The following is a 19433-nucleotide window of genomic DNA, read 5'->3' on the forward strand; positions in this document are numbered from 1 at the left end:
TGTTAATTTTACAGACTTAGTGTATGTGCTGACTTTAAAATACATATGTGCACCTTTACTGAAAATTCTGTTACCCTACTGCAAAAGAATTGCCAACCCCCACCAAAAAAACCCCCCCAAAAAACCTGTGGAGCCGCCAGTGGTGGGAGCAGGTTTCATCCCAACTCTGGTTCTGTAGGTCTGTTGAATAAAACCTGAACAAATATCACCACAATAGTCAGCAGTTGAGCTCCGAGGCTGTCCTGTGTGTGTGTGTGTGTGTGTGGCGGTGTCGAGATCGTGTGTTTGTAGGTCGTTGTCTTGCAGTAGTCCTGCCTCAGGAAGCTCCGGCAGCACCGCCTGTTTCCACATAGGAGCGCGTCAGTTGGCGCTCCACAAGCACACGCGTCGTTCCACCGGACCGGAGAAAACACAACATGTGCTCCAGCTACTTCTTTGCAACTTGATTTCTTTTTTCCACAATGTATTTGCGTGTGTATTAACTTTCCACGGCGTTTGGAGGGATACAGTCGGTGTGGAACAATGAGGAGAAGCGCCGCGTCCCGTGGCGGATGATGCGCCAAGATGAACGCAGGTTTGTGGGAATCCCTTTATCTTTACATTTAAGTCCCAACTTTTAAATAATTTACGAACCGATGTGTCAGCGTGCATGTGTGAGGGGAAAACAATCATTCCCCTCTTTACTTTCACAATGCATGAATCAAAGAAGTGACTCTGAACATAATAAGCACCATTTTATGTCGTGCGCAAAAGTCTTACAATTTATGTATGAACGTAAAAAAAAAAAAAAAAAACGTTTTCTTCATCAGTATGTCAGTATTTCCAAGATCAGGTTCAAATAAATCACATGTTCCAGAGATGTTTTTTTTTTTTTCATTTTATTTTATTATTATTTTTAAAGGAAGAAATTAAACAAAATCATACACCTTTGATTAATAAAATATGGGTACTATGGGTAATATGGGTTATAGCCCATGTAGGATTTCTAAACAGGTGATAATAATTCATGAATAATTAATTGATTAAAAGTGATTAAAATTAAAATCAATTAGCATACACTTTGCACTTAGGATAGTTATTCATCACAAATTATTGTTCTTATTATTAATAATAATAATAATAATGCCTGTTTAGTGTAAATAATTGCGATTTCAAAGCCTATACAGCACACACACACACTCATCTTCAACCGCTATCCAAGATCAGGTTGCGGGGGACTGGAGCCTATCCCAGCATTGATCGGGCGTGAGACAGGGTACACAATAGACAGGACGCCAGTCTGTTGCAGGGCCACATGTAGACAAACAAACACAGTCACACCTGCTCACACACCTATGGACAATTTAAAGTTTCCAGTTCACTTAACATGCATGTCTTTGGATGTAGGATGAAGCTGGAGCATCCAGAAAGAACCCACACAAACACGGGGAGAACATGCAAACTCCACACAGAAAGGCCACAGGTGGGAATCAATCCCATGACCTTCTTGCTGTGAGGCAACAATGATAACGACTAAGCCACCATGCTGCCCCTATACAGTGCATCCGGAAAGAGCACTTCAATTTTTCCATATTTTGTTATGTTACAACCTTATTCCAAAATAGATGAAATTACATTTTTTTTTTTCTCAAAATTCTACACACAATACCCCCATAATGACAATGTGGAAAAATGCTTTTTGCTTTTTTTTTTTTTTAAGGTGTTTTTTTTTCCAAATTTATTAAAATAAAAAAAATAAGAAATCAGATGTACCTAAGTATTCACAGCCTTCGCCCTGAAGCTCAAAGCTGAGCTCAGGTGCATCCTGTTTCCACGGATCATCTTTGAGATGTTTCTACAGCTTAACAGGAGTCCATCTGGGGTAAATTCATTTGATTGGACATGATTCAGAAAGGCTACCTGTCTACGTATAAGGTTCCACAGTTGACAGTATAGACTCTTCCTAGAGTTGGCTGTTTGTCCAAAATGAGCGATAGAGGAGAAAGGCCTTAGACAGGGAGGTGAACAAGAATGTGATGATCACTCTGTCAGAGCTCCAGCATTCTTCTGTGGAAAGAGGAGAACCTTCCAGAAGGACAACCATCTCTGCAGCAATCCACCAATCAGGCCTGTATGGTATAGTGGCCAGACAGAAGCCACTCCTTAGTAAAAGGTACATGGCAGCCCACCTGGAGTTTGCCAAAAGGCACCTGAAGGACTCAGATCATGAGAAACAAAATTCTCTGGTCTGATGAGACAAAGATTTAACACTTTGGTGTGAATGCCAAGCGTCATGTTTGGAGGAAACCAGGCACCATCCCTACAGTGAAGCATGGTGGTGGCAGCATCTTGCTGTGGGGATGTTTTTCAGCAGCAGGAACTGGGAGACAAGACAGGATTGATGGAAAGATGAATGCAGCAATGTACAGAGACATCCTGGATGAAAACCTGCTCCAGAGCGCTCTTGACCTCAGACTAAGGTGACAGTTCATCTTCCAGCAGACCCTAAGCACACAGCCAAGAAAACAAAGGAGCGGCTTCAGGACAACTCTGTGAAAGTCCTTGAGTGGCCCAGCCAGAACCCAGACCTGAATCCAACTGAACATCTCTGGAGAGATCTGAAAATGGCTTAGTTTTATTATTATTATTATTATTATTATTATTATTATTATTATTATTATTAATAATAATAATAATAATAATAATAATAATAATAATAACAATAATAACAACTTTTTCATGTTGTCATTATGGGGTGTTGTGAATACAATTTTGAGGAACTGCATCCAGAAAGTATTCACAGCACTTTACTTTTCCCACATTTTGTTATGTTTCAGCCTTATTCCAAAATTGAGTAAATTAATTATTCTCTCAGTTGAAATGGATGAGGATATGATCCGTTAACGTGCCTTATACAGTGTTTTAGGAATGTTTGTAAAGGTATACAAGTGGACATTTGCTTTAAGAAGTGTCCACCACTCTTGAAGATTAGAATTATGCAGCTCTTCAGTGTATTTAAGTGTCACAAGTTTTGAAAATAGTATTCCGATGAAATCCGATTTGCTTCCACAGTTGTGAGCATTGTACATATTTTTGTTTCTCAATGCACATTTCGCACAGAGTCTGAAATCATATCCTGTGTGTTTGCTACAGCCAGTGTCCCAGCATGTATCTCTTCCTTTGTTTTTCAGACATTTGTTTTAATTGAATTCTTGTTGCATAATTCATATCCTGTTGTTTGCAGTTTGGTGCTGGGACCCTTATTTTCTCTCCCAGCTTTATTGTTCTTTGACACACTCAAAGGGCCTTTTCAGAAAAAAAGAAGTGTGTGTTTGTTTTTAGGCCTTTGTAAGGACAAGTGAGTACAGTAGCTCTCCAGTGGTGTTTGGGGTCTCACTCTTCTAGAGACACTCTCACATGGCTGCACTGTAAACCCCGATAAGTTAGTGCAACACAGACATTTTGAATCCACTGATTACCTCAAAATGTTTTAGTTAACACAAATTATTCAATAATCAAAATTGATTTGAACTAAAATAAACATGGTTAATTTGTGGTAGACCAGTTTAAAAGAAGTATTTTGCACGATGACACCCATAAACAACCACGTATTGATCCACTGACCTTCTGCTTGCCCAACTGAGCTGCAGTCACTGACCATGTGTGTCATCTATCTTGTTTTGCTCTTAAGTCAAAATGTTTTACAGAGACTGACCTTTTATCTGAGAGGTCATTAAATCCAGTTTTTTTAACTCAGGCAGATACAGATGGTATATATGGTGGAATCAATCAACACAAAGAACCTAGCATTAATGGAATGAAGTACAAAGCTTTGGGGCAGTGGTGCCCATTATAGGACATGTTTTGAAAATAGAAAGCTTAGTTGGTCAATCCTGTAAGTGTCTTTGATAAAAAAAAAAAAAAACTCTTCATTCAATGGGAACTTGGAAATGTCAAACCCCGATGGGGTAAAACCAACCCAATCTCACGCCAAGTTTGTGTTCAGAATGGCATCACGAAAAGTTATTTAATCTATTAGTTTGTGATAACATCATGAGATGTGTTACATTTTTGTGACAGTATCACAAAATTATTTTGTGATGGTATCATCATGGGTTAGGGTTAAAAATAGTGAACTAAACTTGACCCTGTCACAAAAATGTAATGCATTTTGTGATGCTATCATAAAAAAAAAAACAACAACAACAAATGTGAGACTGGGATGGGAAAAACAGAAGAAAACACCACCAGAATTCCTACTGTACTTGGTAACTCTGCAAAGTTTTCTCAACTCTCACTTCCTCATTTGTTGTCATTCCCCAAAAAATAGCAGTTGCCACTGTAAATCTACCCAAAACAGCCAAATCAACCGCACCATTCAAGCTAATGAAACATTAATGTACTTCTGGCACGATTTTGCTCTTCTGTTATTTTTTCCAGTTAACTGAACCATGTCTGTTGATGAGTTTTTATTGTTCATATAAAAACAACACAGCCTTGCCCCCCCCCCACACACATTTTGTCCAGCAAACACATTGAGGTTGAAAGTGATGTCATTTTGATTTCCATCCTTCCACTTCCAAAGTAAATTGAATGCAGTATTGGCCCGAACATGTTTAAATCCTAATCTCATTGACGAACAGTATCTGGGTGCAGGAACCATCCAGGGTTTTCATGTATCCCATAATCCCTTGCGTGCCAGAGAGTAGCTACAGTCAAAACAACATAGAGAATCCACATGATGACAATTGTAAATGAATATTATACTACAAAAATGTAATTTTTTTATGCTTTTCATCCCGTTAATAAGAGACTGCTGCATGATACCCTGAAAACGTGCCAAAACTATAATAACAAATAATCCGTGTCTGCTACATTTAATCTGCGTGGAATTTAATGAATGCAAAATGCATTTCAGACATATTATTTATATTAGTCTGGAACAAAGAGGACAATCAGTGTTGTAAAGAACAATAATCAAGACGTTAAAGAGCAAACTTCACTTCCTCCAGAACGACACGATCAGGAAGTGAGCGTAGCTCACAGCAGCTCCCATTGAAAATAACGGAGAGACAGCCTGTGATTCTCGCATGTTTACATAAAATAAACACAATAACAACGTCTATAAACCCAGAGAATATATTCATGAAAGTTTTAGGCACAATATAAAAATAGTTTTATGTTGCGATGTTAATGGTGTTGTCCGTGTGCAGCGGTTAAAGTACAGCGTGATCAGAGCGTCTCAATGCAGTTCTCAATGTTACTGAGATCTTGCAGCGCTGCGACCTCTCCGAGGTTTTGCGGGATTTGAAACCTGAAAAGGGCGGATGGCTGAATGTTTTTGCATTTGCAACTTTAAATTAATTAACAGACTGTTGTGAATGAGAGCAATGTATATGAAAATATCGAATTTATTCAACATTAATCTATCAAGATTATTTTACTCAAATAAAGGTAATTATTCATGCTTTTTTCTTTTTAAAGTTAACTTTACTTCATAAGTTTGAGTTAATTGACAGCTTCTGAATGGTTGAGTTGGATTAACTCATCAGGTTGTTCGGTGTGTTATGGGGTGAGGTAAGGGTTTGGTTCAGCATGCATGTCTGCTGGTTAAGGTTCAGAACTCAGAGTGTTATGTCAGTAAGCGTCCTCACTAAGATATTACTCTGTGTGTGTGTGTGTGTGTGTGTGTGTGTGTGTGTGTGTGTGTGTGTGTGTGTGTGTGTGTGTGTGTGTGTGTGTGTGAGACAACTGGGGGAAGAATGACAAGAAGGAAGTCCATTTTTGTTGTGAAAATGTGCACTCAGAGCAGTTGGTTTTAGAGTGATGGACATCTCCATGAATCATTTAGAAAAGGTCACATAAATGGCAAAAAAAAAAAAAAAAAACCTCCCCGGAGATCAAGGTGTTGTTAACAAGAGAAAACCCAAAGATAAACAAAACAAAAAAGCCTGGACAAAATCTTCATATTTTAAAGATAACGCAATACTAAAAAATACACTCGGTCATAAGAGCATTGTCTTCTTTAAAATTTACAGTTGTTTAATTGGTATCCCAGTCCAAAGTGTGTGTGTGTGTGTGTGTGTGTGTGTGTGTGTGTGTGTGTGTGTGTGTGTGTGTGTGTGTGTGTGTGTGTGTGTGTGTGTGTGTGTGTGTGTGTGTGTATATATATATATATAGTGTCTCAAAAATGGGAAATCATGGTGTTTTTCTCATTTCAGGAACCCTAAAGTTTGTTCTGAAAGCAGCTGACCCTAGTTCAGAGAACAAAAATTGTCAAGTTCTGTGCAGTGCATCCTAAGGTCTGACTTGCATCTATTTCCACACAAAATTCAATCTCAGAGCGAACTCACTCCCCAGCAAATGCCAAGGAGAATTTGTTAGGTGTTTTTCTGGAAAACTGGATATGGATGATTTGTTTCTTAGGAAACATCAGATGAGGAGGCTACAATGGTCATGTGGTGTAAAAGATAAAGGCTTAAAACATCAAAAAAGAAAGACTGAACTAAAAACTGTGCATTAGGGAGAAAAAAAACATGCTTCGGCCACATGGTCATGCAGAAAATGTCTGATAATATTAATTGTTTTTTCTGTGCTGTCAAAATACTTTTGGGTACATTTTATATATATATATATATATATATATATATATATATATACGAGGTCTATTAGAAAACTATCCAACCTTATGGTTTTTTTCAAAAACCATATGGATTTGAATCACGTGTGATTACATCAGACATGCTTGAACCCTCGTGGGCATGCAAGAGTTTTTTTCACGCCTGTTGGTTACGTCATTCGCCTGTGGGCAGTCTTAGAGTGAGGAGTGGCCCACCCTTTCGTCGTTTTTTCATTGTTTAGGAATGGCTCAGAGACTGCTGCTTTGTTTGATCAAAATTTTTTCAAAACTGTAAGGCACAACTGAGTGGACACCATTCGATAAATTCAGCTGGTTTTCGGTAAAAATTTTAACGGCTGATGAGAGATTTTGGTCTGGTAGTGTCGCCGTAAGGATGGCCCACGGCGCCTGACGGCGATCTGCGCTTCGAGGCGGCAGCGTCTCGCCGTTTCAAGTTGAAAACTTCCACATTTCAGGCTCTGTTGACCCAGTAAGTCGTCAGAGAACAGAGAACTTTCAGAAGACGTTGGCATGAGGAGTTTATTCGGACATTCCATTCTTAACGGACATTTTGTAATGAAAGAACGTGCGGGCAGAGTCGCATGTCGGGCCGGACCCGACCGCGGGGGGTCGCGATAGGAAAAACACCTCAGTTGGAAACCTTAACGGGCAAGTTGGAACATGCCCAAGCTGTTAAACAATTTCTCAGTTACTCACTTGTTGAAAGCCATCAAAAGCCGCCTGAATTTTACAAATGGTTTTCAACACGGAGGTGTTTTTCCTGTTGCGGTGCACACAGATTTGCCGAGTCGTCACGGAAACGACTTGGCGAATTTGCACGCACGTCTTTCATTAAAAAATGTCCTTAAACAGTGGAATGTCCGCATAAAGTCCTCATGCCGGCCTCTTCTGAATCTTATCTGTTCTCTCACGACGTCCTGGGTGAATTAAGCCTTAAATTAGGATGTTTTCAGGTCGAAACAGGCCGACGACGGCGCCTGGAAGCGCTGCACGACGTCCTGCTCTGTGGGAAGTCCTTACAGCGACAGAAACACCCCATAATCTCTCATCAGCCATTAAACCTTTCACCGAAAACCATCTTAATTTCTCGAATAGTGTCCACTCGGATATTCCTCACAGGTCCAGAAAAAATGTTGATAAAGCAACGCGCACCGTCTGGAGCAGCGTGTGAAACAAAGGAATTCAGCCGAGAGGGCGGGACCACATCTCACTCAAGGCCTGCCCACAGGGAAATGACGTCACCGACACGCGTGAAAAAACTCACGCATGCGCACGAGGGTTCAAGCATGATTGGTGTAATCGCACGTCATTCAAATCCATATAGTTAAAAAAAAAATAAAAGGGTCGGTTTATTATCTAATAGACCTCGTATATATATATATATATATATATATATATATATATATATATATATATATATATATATATATATAAAAGTAATCACACATTTATTGTCATTAAGATTCTATTGTCTTATGTACAATTTGTACATGTTCAGTCAAGCCTCTCTATTTTGTGACATGATAATTTCACAAGGACCACAATGGAAATAGGCGTTTATGCTTTATTGTGTTATCCATGTATTGTTGATATAGTCACGTCTGTGTGTTTATATTGATGTTGCAGAATAAATTCAATCAATCGTAATTAAATAAATAAATATTTTATTAGCATTTTAACAGCATCTGCAGGAGGGTGTGTGTGCGTTTGTGCAAGAGCTTTTGACAAGAGCAGAAGTTAGCATGCACGCTGACATTTACGAGATGTCTTGTAAATCACTCCAGAGGTGTTATCACATTACAAAAACAGTGTTTTAAGTTTTAGAGGTGTTTATTTGTTGGTAGCTTTTACATAATATATGAGAAAGATGTTATATTTACACACAAACAAAGCAAAGTTTGCAGCTACCTAGACCAGCCAGTGACGTCACCATGCTAACATCCGCGAAATGTCTTGTAAATCACTCCAGAGGTGTTACCAGGTTACAAAAACAGCCTTTTCAGTTTTGGAAGTGTTTATTTCTCGCTAGCTTTTAATATATGGCAAAGAGGTTATATTTACACATAAACTAAGCAGTTTTGGAGCACCAGAGAAAGACCAGCCAGTGATGTAACGGTGCTGCTCTACTCTGATTGGCTGTAACCCCCGCCCTTCAAAAAAAAAAAAAAGATTCATAGCACAAAAATATGAAAAAAAATGTGACATTTTAACCTCTTAAAATACCTCTTAAAATAGGTCAAGGTTGGCCATCTTTGAAATTGTCCAAGAGCTGTGTCCCAAGAATGTTCCCTGTGAAGTTGAAAACTCTGGCAGTAATAGGACTGGACTTATGCTGAGCACAGACAGATGGACAGACAGACAGACAAAGCAAGTCTTTGCAATATCCGATGGCCATATTTGATGGCCTCAGGTAAAAATGCTGTAATTAGTCTTTTTTCATGATAAAGAATTAAAGCATTTAATTAATTATCCACATAGGTGTTTGTTGTTTTTCTGTTAATCTTGTGTTTGATTAATTGATTCATTATTTAACATCAAATGCTCTAATTTATGGTTATTATTATTAATTAGTTGAATCAATCAGTCCATAAAATGTATGGAAAATAATTTTTTGAAAGTTGTAATCCTCATATTTGCAAACCAGTCAACATTTTGCCTTTTTTCCCCTCTTATTTTTTTTTTACTTTAAAATCAGTTGCTTTTATTTTTCCTCTTTATAAACTATTTCGTGAATCCCGTCAGCTCTGCTGAAAATGATGCAGTTCTCTAAATAGCAAAGAAATACACTCAGATGTCTTATAAGAATAACTAGAATTTTTTTTTAGAACATGCTAGCATTGCCCAAAGTTGGAGGTTCACTGGTTGCCGCCTACAGCTGCCATACCCCATAAGTTCAGTGCTGAAAATGCAAAACTTTTTACAGATTTAATATTTTGCAGACACGCTGACTCACTTATGCCATTAATCCTATACATACCTTAGTGGCACAGAAAAACAATCATTGACGCATATTTATTCATAGGAATGCTGCAAGTCCTAAGCTGCTGGCTCGTGAGCCTTCTCCAAGTTGCAGGCCGCCAGTTTGACTCCACTCCTACTTCCTACAGTATGGAAGAAAGTGATAGATTGCAACGACAGGTGTTTTCTCAAAAGAAATCCCATTCAGGCTGGTGTCTGGAGAGCTGAGGGAGAGCACTGCACACACTGTGAGATAACCAGAGTGCACATAGGGTTTAATAGGATGTGCGTCAGGGCAGGTACTAAATAACAGGAAGCGACAAGGGGTGTACACACTTTTGTTAAGTATGGGTGTGTTTCATCACTGTTCAGAATTTCATAAGCAGTCCTCTGTAGCTGCAATTTTTCAAATGGAATTGAAAATGGAAAAAAAAAAACAAAATCAAAACTTGCAAAATTTACGTCAGACTTACTGTACAATGCAAATGATGTATTATTGCTGATCTTGTTGATTAAAATCAGTTAAACAAAGCCAGTGGCGCTGTAAGCGTGCATGTGTGATATTTCAGACAGGGAGATTATTGTTGTTATTGTTCCTGGTCTGAGGACTCTGTGGCTCTGTTGGTTTTCCTGCTGATAATGTCCCCTACAGCACTCTGCATATCCCAGACTCTTGCACAGGATTTGCATTCTTTGCACGAACGACACCCAGGCTTTTAGACTCATGTATGTTTGGTGAGAGTGAAAGTCGTTCCATCTGTTGATTTTCTAAACTCGTTTATTCCATTTAAGGGTTGGGGTGGTGCTGGTGGGGGGGCTGTAGCCTTTCCCAGTGGTCACTGGGCGAGAGGCAGGCTACACCCTGGACAGGTCACCAGACTGTCGCAGGGCCAGTGTCATGTAGAATTGTCACCCCATTGAAATATGACACATGGGTCACTTTCTAGTGTGGAAAACTCACCCACCCCATTGCATTTAGTCCCCTTGTATGAATTTCTACCTTTTGTTAATAAGAATGTTATTCTCACTCTCTCACTCATCTTCAACCGCTTATCTGGGATCGGGTCACAGGGGCAACAGCTCCAGCAGAGGACCCCAGACTTCCCTTCCTTGGGCCACATTGACCACCTCTGACTGGGGGACACCAAGACGTTCCCAGGCCAGTGTGGAGATATAATCTCTCCACCCAGTCCTGGGTCTTCCCTGGGCTCTCCTTCTAGATGGATGTGCCTGGAACACTTCCCTAGGGAGGCGCCCAGGGGGTGTTCTTACCAGATGCCGGAACCACCTCAGCTGGCTCCTTTTAACGCAAAGGAGCAGCGACTTTACTCTGAGCTCCCCACGGATGACTGAGCTTCTCACCTTATCTCTAAGGGAGACACCAGCCACCCTCCTAAGGAAGCCCATTTCGGCCGCTTGTACGTGCAATCTAGTTCTTTCGGTCATGACCCAAGCATCATGTCCATAGGAGAGAGTAGGAACAAAGACTGACAAGTACATCGAGAGCTTTGTCTTTTGATTCAGCTCCCTTTTTGTCACAACAGTATGGTAGTGCGAATGCAATACCACCCCTGCTGTGCCTCTGCTGCACAATTCTTCAGCCAATCTCATGCTCCATTGTCCCCTCACTTGTGAACAAGACCATGAGGTACTTGAACTCCTTCACTTAGGGCAATACCGCATTCCCTACCTGGAGTAGGCAATTCATTGGTTTCCCTCAGCAGGAAACCAATGGATCTATACTTACTTAATATAAATAACACTTTTGATATTTCATAAGCCAGTTAAAGGATGTTATTTGTCGAGCCTGTCCGATATATTGGTTGGCTGATAACATTGGTCAATAGAAGCCTTTCAAAACATATCACTATATTAGCTACAAGAGACAGAGGCAAAGTGACCAGCTGCCATTCAGTTTAATGTGCACTGACAGTGACAAGAGACAACTTTTTGGTATACTGCCACCTAGGCAGTGCCAGAATAGATGAGGGGTTTATTTTATGCAGATCCTGAGTGATGTAACACAGTGGCTGTCAATCCAAGTGAAGCCAGTTTAACATACATTGGTTAGTTGTTAGTTATATTTATAGCTATTTATAATAAAGTCCATGTTTAAACTATAAAACATGTCTCAGTTACATTTCTTGACATAAAGGTGTGATGATAAGAAAGAAAGAACCTCTGTACTGCAGATTTAGAGCCCAACCGATATGGATTTGGGGGAGGGGGGTGCAGGTAATGATCCAAACCTTCATGACAAAAACAAAAGTAACTGGAGTGTGACGTTTTACAGTTTAAACATCAACTTTATGATAAATAACTATAATTGTAAATGACAACCAACCAGTGTCACACTGCTTTAACTCAGATTTGCTGTAAATAAACTTCTCATCTAGTTTGGCTCCACATAGTTGGCAGCATAGCATCCACTTGTCTCTTGTCCCTGTAAAACATCCACTCTGTCCAATGAATGGCAGCTGGTAGCTTTGCTGCTGTCTCTTGTAGCTAGCTGAGCTGAGCTAGCTGATTAAATAAATGATAATGATATATGAATGGTAGCTGGTTGTTTTGCCTCTGTCTCTTGTTGCTAGTGTGACCAAGGGGTGATGGGGTCCCAGCCATGCTTGACAGCATTGTAAACTATGCCTTCGGATCACCATCTGCAAGACAGACTGCATAATTACATCGTTTTCAGCAGCCAGTGTTTTTCTGCATTGTTTGTTTATTTATTTATTTTTATTTATTGGCCAACCGATAGTGTTCTAGTGGTTAAAGCGTTGGGCTTGAAACTAGAGGATACTCGGTTCAAATCCCTGCCTGACCGTAAAGTCACTAAGGGCCCTTGGGCAAGGTCCTTAATCCCCTAGTTGCTCCCGGTGTGTAGTGAGTACCTTGTATGGCAGCACCCTCACATCGGGGTGAATGTGAGGCATTATTGTAAAGTGCTTTGACTGTCTGATGCAGATGGAAAAGCGCTATACGAGGGCTGTCAATAAAGTAACGGTCCTTTTTATTTTTTTCAAAAACTATATGGATTTCATTCATATGTTTTTACGTCAGACACGCTTGAACCCTCGTGCGCATGCGTGAGTTTTTCCACGCCTGTCGGTGACGTCATTCGCCTGTGAGCACTCCTTGTGGGAGGAGTCGTCCAGCCCCTCATCGGAATTCCTTTGTCTGAGAAGTTGCTGAGAGACTGGCGCGTTGTTTGATCAAAATTTTTTCTAAACCTGTGAGACACATCGAAGTGGACACGGTTCGAAAAATTAAGCTGGTTTTCAGTGAAAATTTTAACGGCTGATGAGAGATTTTGAGGTGATTCTGTCACTTTAAGGACTTCCCACGGTGCGAGACGTCGCTCAGCGCTCTCAGCCGCCGTCGTCAGCCTGTTCAAGCTGAAAACCTCCACATTTCAGGCTCTATTGATCCAGGACGTCGTGAGAGAACAGAGAAGTTTCAGAAGAAGTCGGTTTCAGCATTTTATCCGGATATTCCACTGTTAAAGGAGATTTTTTTAATGAAAGACGTGCGGACGGGTCCGCGCGTCGGGACGCAGCCGACACAACGCTCCGCCACAGGAAAAACACCTCTGTTGAAAGCCTTAAGGACAAGTTGGAACATGTCCTGCTGTTAAACAATTTCTCATATACTCACTCCACTGAAAGCCATCAAAAGCCGCCTGGATTTTACAAATGGTTATCAACACGGAGGTGTTTTTCCTGTGCCGCCGCACCGCGCCGGCTGCGTCCTGACGCGCGGACCCGTCCGCACGTCTTTCATTAAAAAAATCTCCTTTAACAGTGGAATATCCGGATAAAATGCTGAAACCGACTTCTTCTGAAACTTCTCTGTTCTCTCACAACGTCCTGGATCAATAGAGCCTGAAATGCGGAGGTTTTCAGCTTGAACAGGCTGACGACGGCGGCTGAGAGCGCTGAGCGACGTCTCGCACCATGGGAAGTCCTTAAAGCGACAGTATCACCTCAAAATCTCTCATCAGCTGTTAAAATTTTCACTGAAAACCAGCTTAATTTTTCGAACCGTGTCCACTTCGATGTGTCTCACAGGTTTAGAAAAAATTTTGATCAAACAACGCGCCAGTCTCTCAGCAACTTCTCAGACAAAGGAATTCCGACGAGGGGCTGGACGACTCCTCCCACAAGGAGTGCTCACAGGCGAATGACGTCACCGACAGGCGTGGAAAAACTCACGCATGCGCACGAGGGTTCAAGCATGTCTGACGTAAAAACATATGAATGAAATCCATATAGTTTTTGAAAAAAATAAAAAGGACCGTTGCTTTATTGACAGACCTCGTATAAATGTAGTCCATGATAATGAAATGTGAAGAATCATTGCCATGTTTTAAATGTAAAAAACAAAATCAGCAGATACGAGGGCTGTCAATAAAGTTACGGTCCTTTTTATTTTTTTCAAAAACTATATGGATTTCATTCATATGTTTTTACGTCAGACATGCTTGAACCCTCGTGCGCGTGCGTGAGTTTTTCCACGCCTGTCGGTGACGTCATTCGCCTGTGAGCACTCCTTGTGGGAGGAGTCGTCCAGCCCCTCGTCGGAATTCCTTTGTCTGAGAAGTTGCTGAGAGACTGGCGCGTTGTTTGATCAAAATTTTTTCTAAACCTGTGAGACACATCGAAGTGGACACGGTTCGAAAAATTAAGCTGGCTTTCAGTGAAAATTTTAACGGCTGATGAGAGATTTTGAGGTGATTCTGTCGCTTTAAGGACTTTTCACGGTGCGAGACGTCGCTCAGCGCTCTCAGGCGGCGTCATCAGCCTGTTCAAGCTGAAAACCTCCACATTTCAGGCTCTATTGATCCAGGACGTCGTGAGAGAACAGAGAAGTTTCAGAAGAAGTCGGTTTCAGCATTTTATCCGGATATTCCACTGTTAAAGGAGATTTTTTTAATGAAAGACGTGCGGACGGGTCCGCGCGTCGGGACGCAGCCGCCGCGACGCTCCGCCACAGGAAAAACACCTCTGTTGAAAGCCTTAAGGACAAGTTGGAACATGTCCTGCCTGTTAAACAATTTCTCATATACTCACTCCACTGAAAGCCATCAAAAGCCGCCTGGATTTTACAAATGGTTATCAACACGGAGGTGTTTTTCCTGTGCCGCCGCACCGCGTCGGCTGCGTCCCGACGCGCGGACCCGCCCGCACGTCTTTCATTAAAAAAATCTCCTTTAACAGTGGAATATCCGGATAAAATGCTGAAACCGACTTCTTCTGAAACTTCTCTGTTCTCTCACGACGTCCTGGATCAATAGAGCCTGAAATGTGGAGGTTTTCAGCTTGAACAGGCTGATGACGCCGCCTGAGAGCACTGCACGACATCTCGCACCGTGAAAAGTCCTTAAAGCGACAGAATCACCTCAAAATCTCTCATCAGCTGTTAAAATTTTCACTGAAAACCAGCTTAATTTTTCGAACCGTGTCCACTTCGATGTGTCTCACAGGTTTAGAAAAAATTCTGATCAAACAACGCGCCAGTCTCTCAGCAACTTCTCAGACAAAGGAATTCCGACGAGGGGCTGGACGACTCCTCCCACAAGGAGTGCTCACAGGCGAATGACGTCACCGACAGGCGTGGAAAAACTCACGCATGCGCACGAGGGTTCAAGCATGTCTGACGTAAAAACATATGAATGAAATCCATATAGTTTTTGAAAAAAATTAAAAGGACTGTAACTTTATTGACAGCCCTCGTATATCAATATCGTATTTTTTTTTTATTCCCGAATTTTGCCATCTGTATCAACCCCCTAAAAAGTTCATATTGATCACGCTCTTATTTTGTGATCTTTAACTTCATATCCAATGTGCAAAGAAGCCAATACTAAATCATATTGTATATTATTTGTTCTTTTTCTTCTTATCAAGTGTGCAAATAAGCCAAGACCAAATGAAATAAATATTGTGACATATGATGTGTTGCTCAATAAATTTGTTGTTTTGTTCATTTTTTTTTTTATTTGTATGTGTTTCAATAAAAAGTTTTAGACATTTTCTCTGACTTAAAGGGGATCGATCACTTTTCCATGTGGACAACTTTTCTACCTCACTCCAGCATAGCATAGACAGACAACATTAACAAACACATTAGTGAAAGTATATAAAAATTAACTATTAATTATATGGTTGTAACAGTTCTGTTGTCCTTTACTGTGTTTGTACAGATTTTCAAAACCCTCGACCAACACTCCACAGTCACCTGACCATCAAACTGCAGTCCAAGCTGATGTCAAGGCCTTGTCCCCCTGTACGTGGTCCAAAACCGCCTGTTGCCCCCAAGCCCAGACCTTTGTATAAGCCCCACCCACAGGACGAGTCCTGGCCACTACAATGTCTCAGCAATGGAGATGTGGTTCACACTGATGGAGAAACTGAAGACCAACATGAGATGGCGAAGGACAAAGAGGAAGAAAGTGAGACGGAGGACAACATTAAAGACAGTGTCAACAATGGAAAAGAAGAGTTTGTTGAAGAATATGAGGCAGAAACACCAGAAGAGATGTTCACTAACGATGAAGACATAGACAGTATTGGCTCTGAAGGCACCATCAAAGGTGATGATGGTTCCAGTGTCTATATTACTGGTAAGGACAATGCTGAGAATGACAGGAACCAACCTGAAGGTGGCAGTCATGTAGATGAAGATGATGACACATCGACACCTTCACTTCATGCAGCTGAGGTTGAGGATGGACCCACAGGAGGAGAGGAGGACAAAGAAACAGACAAAGAGAGTTTGCATGAAACTGCAGAAGGGCAGCCAGAGGAAGAAACAGAAGAACAAAACCTCGATCAACCACAGTCCCTCAGCGAACTACCCACAGATGAGACTGAATCAGAAGACCAAGGTTTCACATTTGGATTGTCTGTACTTCCAACAGTGTGTGAGGAATATCCCTATGATGTGATTGGCCCCACAGATGACATCAGTGATACGTGTGAGTCATGTGACACAGCTGAAACAGGGGACACAGAGGTATGGCAACCAGAACGGGCCACCAAGGACCTCTCTGGGTGTTTCCGATTCACGTCCAGTAGTGAGGATGTGTTCGGACCTTATTCCGTTATTGAAGCTGTTCCAGCAGATACGACCGGCACCGCAGACCCAGAGCTGGATCAGGAGGACCCTGATGATGGGCATTCAAGTGAAGGGCAGCCTTCCAACAAGGAACCTTACTATGTATCAAAAGATGACGTAGATGAAGTTGAGGATGAGCAAAGCATCTCCAGACAGGAGAGCAGTGAGCAGTTAAGCCAGCACAAGGAGAAAGCTAAGGACAATGAGTCGGCTGGCGAATACGCGGACATCGATGACTCTCTGTGCCCTCAGGTACATGACAGTGAACAGTTGGAATGCATCTCTTCGGAGGATTATGTTGAAATCGGGGATGAGGAGGAAGAAGAGGAAACCGAAAAGAAACATGTAAAGGGAAAAAGTGCAAAAGAGAGGACAGCAAAAAGAGAGCAGGCATTCCGCAGCCAAAGGAAAAGCTGCCAGCCTCGCCTCAGGTTGTGTAACATCACAGTGCCAGCAGACTTAGACCTGGGCCGCACCCCGGAGCTCACAAACAGGGTGGTGTTTGCTCACACCACTGAGGCCTTTGAGGAGGACATTGAAGAACTGGATTGCCATATTGTGCCTTACTATGAGGAGACAGACTCAGATAGTGAGGAACATATATACGAAGAGGCAGGATTTGACTCTGAAGGGGAGAACTTTGTACCTCTGGATCGGAAGGCGATTGTCACGAGGTCACGTTCGTATTCTGGGAAGATACCAGGTTATGTTCCAGAGACAGTTCCAGAGGAAACAGGCACAGAGTACCAGACTAATGACTACTGCACAGTTGCCTTGGAAAAGGACAACACTCTTAACAATTCAGAGCAGCCTGGGGTCAACTGTCTGCTCCCGTCTCTCAAACCTCGTCGCTTCCTGTTGTATCCTCAGTCTGCAGATGATCCAGAATTGTCCTTGAATACTCCGACAGAGACTGACCAACCACTGAAGAATGAGTGCAGGATGAAGAGGAAGGATGACACCATTTCCCTCCCGTGTGTCATAACTTCTTCTGGAAGCTTCTCCCAGCGTAGCCATCAATCATCCAGTGGTGTTTCTACCCCCACCTCTCTAGTGGACATACCACCACCCTTTGAGCTAGCCTACATTACCAAGAGACCGGTCACCAAGAGTTCCCCATCCCTGCTCATCCAACATGAAGCTAACGAAAAACCTAAAAAGAAGACGACATCCTTTAAGCGTTTTCTGGCACTAAAATTCAAAAAGAAGACAGATTCTAAGAGTTTTAGTGATGGAAGCGTACGCTCTTCTCGTTCTTCCTCTGAGTCCAGCCACCATGGCCCAGGGAGAGTTATAGAGCTTGAACGTAGAAGCACCAGCGGTTCTCCACAGCTCCAGTCGCACATTGTTAACCCCCCGCAGCGTCCTTCAGACCTGCCGTCCACCTTTATCCTCTATAAAGACCAACAGAAGAGGAAAGGAGACCCCAAAGCCTATGGCAGGGCCGTTTCCAGAGTGGAGTCCTTTGAGGAGCGCTCTCGCCACTCCTTCATACCGTTGCCATTGACAAAACCTCGCTCTATCTCTTTCCCCAGTGCAGACACTTCAGACTATGAAAACATCCCAGCCATGAGCTCAGACTATGAGAACATCCAGATCCCAGGCAGACCCATAAGATCCCACACCGTAACTGAGTTTTTTGAAGACCCAAACCACACAACAGTTCCTTGCAATGAGAATGACGGCTATGTGGATATGAACAGTTTTCCTGGAATTGACAGCAAACCCCAGACCTTGAAAGCAGACTCAGAAAGGTAAAGTAATAGCTCACTGATTATTAAATGCTATTTCTCCAACAAGCCTTAAGGCAAATTATTAATCGACCCCCCACCAGTGATGAATGGTGTGTATGCAGTGTTACATATTATATATTAATCATATCCGGTGGGATTGCTTCTGAAAGTGCATAATGTTTTTCCTTGAAACCAGTCATAAAGTAATCACGGGATTAATCTGCCTGGAAATACAAGTTCGATCCCTCACCAGCAGTCAAGCTTTCTTGTTCAAGTCAGCTCAGTTGAGTGTGAGCACCTGCCTGAGCCCTTTCAGGTCTTCTTGGTGAGCAGCTTGCAGTGTCACACATCACTGGCTTTGGAAAGATTGACCATACTACTTTTTTTCATTTGGTGGATTTAGAGATCACACCTGGTGCCTTTGTCTCTGATGATAGTTTGATGTGTTAAAATGGGTAATTTCAAATGATTTACATTAATGTCATCATTGCGGCAGATAAAAGTGACAGTGTGGGTATGCTGTTGTTTCAACGAGGGGGTGGTAATTTAAGATTTTGGGAGTTAGAGGCCAAAACGCAACTATCCTTCTGTAGCCCCTGCAGCTGGATTTGTTCTCATTTTTTCACATTAAAGTTGTGTGCAGCGTTTTGGAACAGTTCTGAAAAGTTCACCTCCATACCTTGTACCATCTAGGCTGCAGTACTGAATTTAGTGCAATGGGGATAAAATAATTGGTTTAATAGCATTAATTAGCGATTGGACCTACTCATAGTCAATGATCTTTAGTCTTCTGTGATGGTGCGAGGTGTCAGAATGCCATCTCTGATGTAAAACTGCTGCTTGCTTTGTAGTTCTGTCAGCCAGCGACTCCTCTTCTTGTTGCCAAACTGTTATTTTCCATATGTCAAACTGATGAGCAGACAAGCAGGTGTCTCATATTCTGCTTATTTTGACCAACAGAGGGGGCTGGCTGCTTGCTACAGCAGCTTCACGTCACTCTTCTTCTA

The 19433-nt window shown here is 41.8% G+C and overlaps 1 protein-coding gene across 1 annotated transcript in view; it reads left to right on the plus strand.

The window, feature by feature from the left end:
- The first annotated feature begins 278 nt into the window (after positions 1-278).
- The window catches only part of fgd5a (FYVE, RhoGEF and PH domain containing 5a), a 158118-nt gene continuing 138963 nt past the window's right edge, over positions 279-19433 (plus strand). Inside the window, 2 exon segments of the mRNA XM_034167182.1 lie at positions 279-574; positions 15780-18447. Coding sequence (XP_034023073.1) covers positions 565-574; positions 15780-18447 — 2678 coding nt within the window. The 5' untranslated portion in view covers positions 279-564.

This window comes from Thalassophryne amazonica, chromosome 3 (assembly GCF_902500255.1).
Source record: "Thalassophryne amazonica chromosome 3, fThaAma1.1, whole genome shotgun sequence".
In the NCBI taxonomy this organism is placed as follows: domain Eukaryota; kingdom Metazoa; phylum Chordata; class Actinopteri; order Batrachoidiformes; family Batrachoididae; genus Thalassophryne; species Thalassophryne amazonica.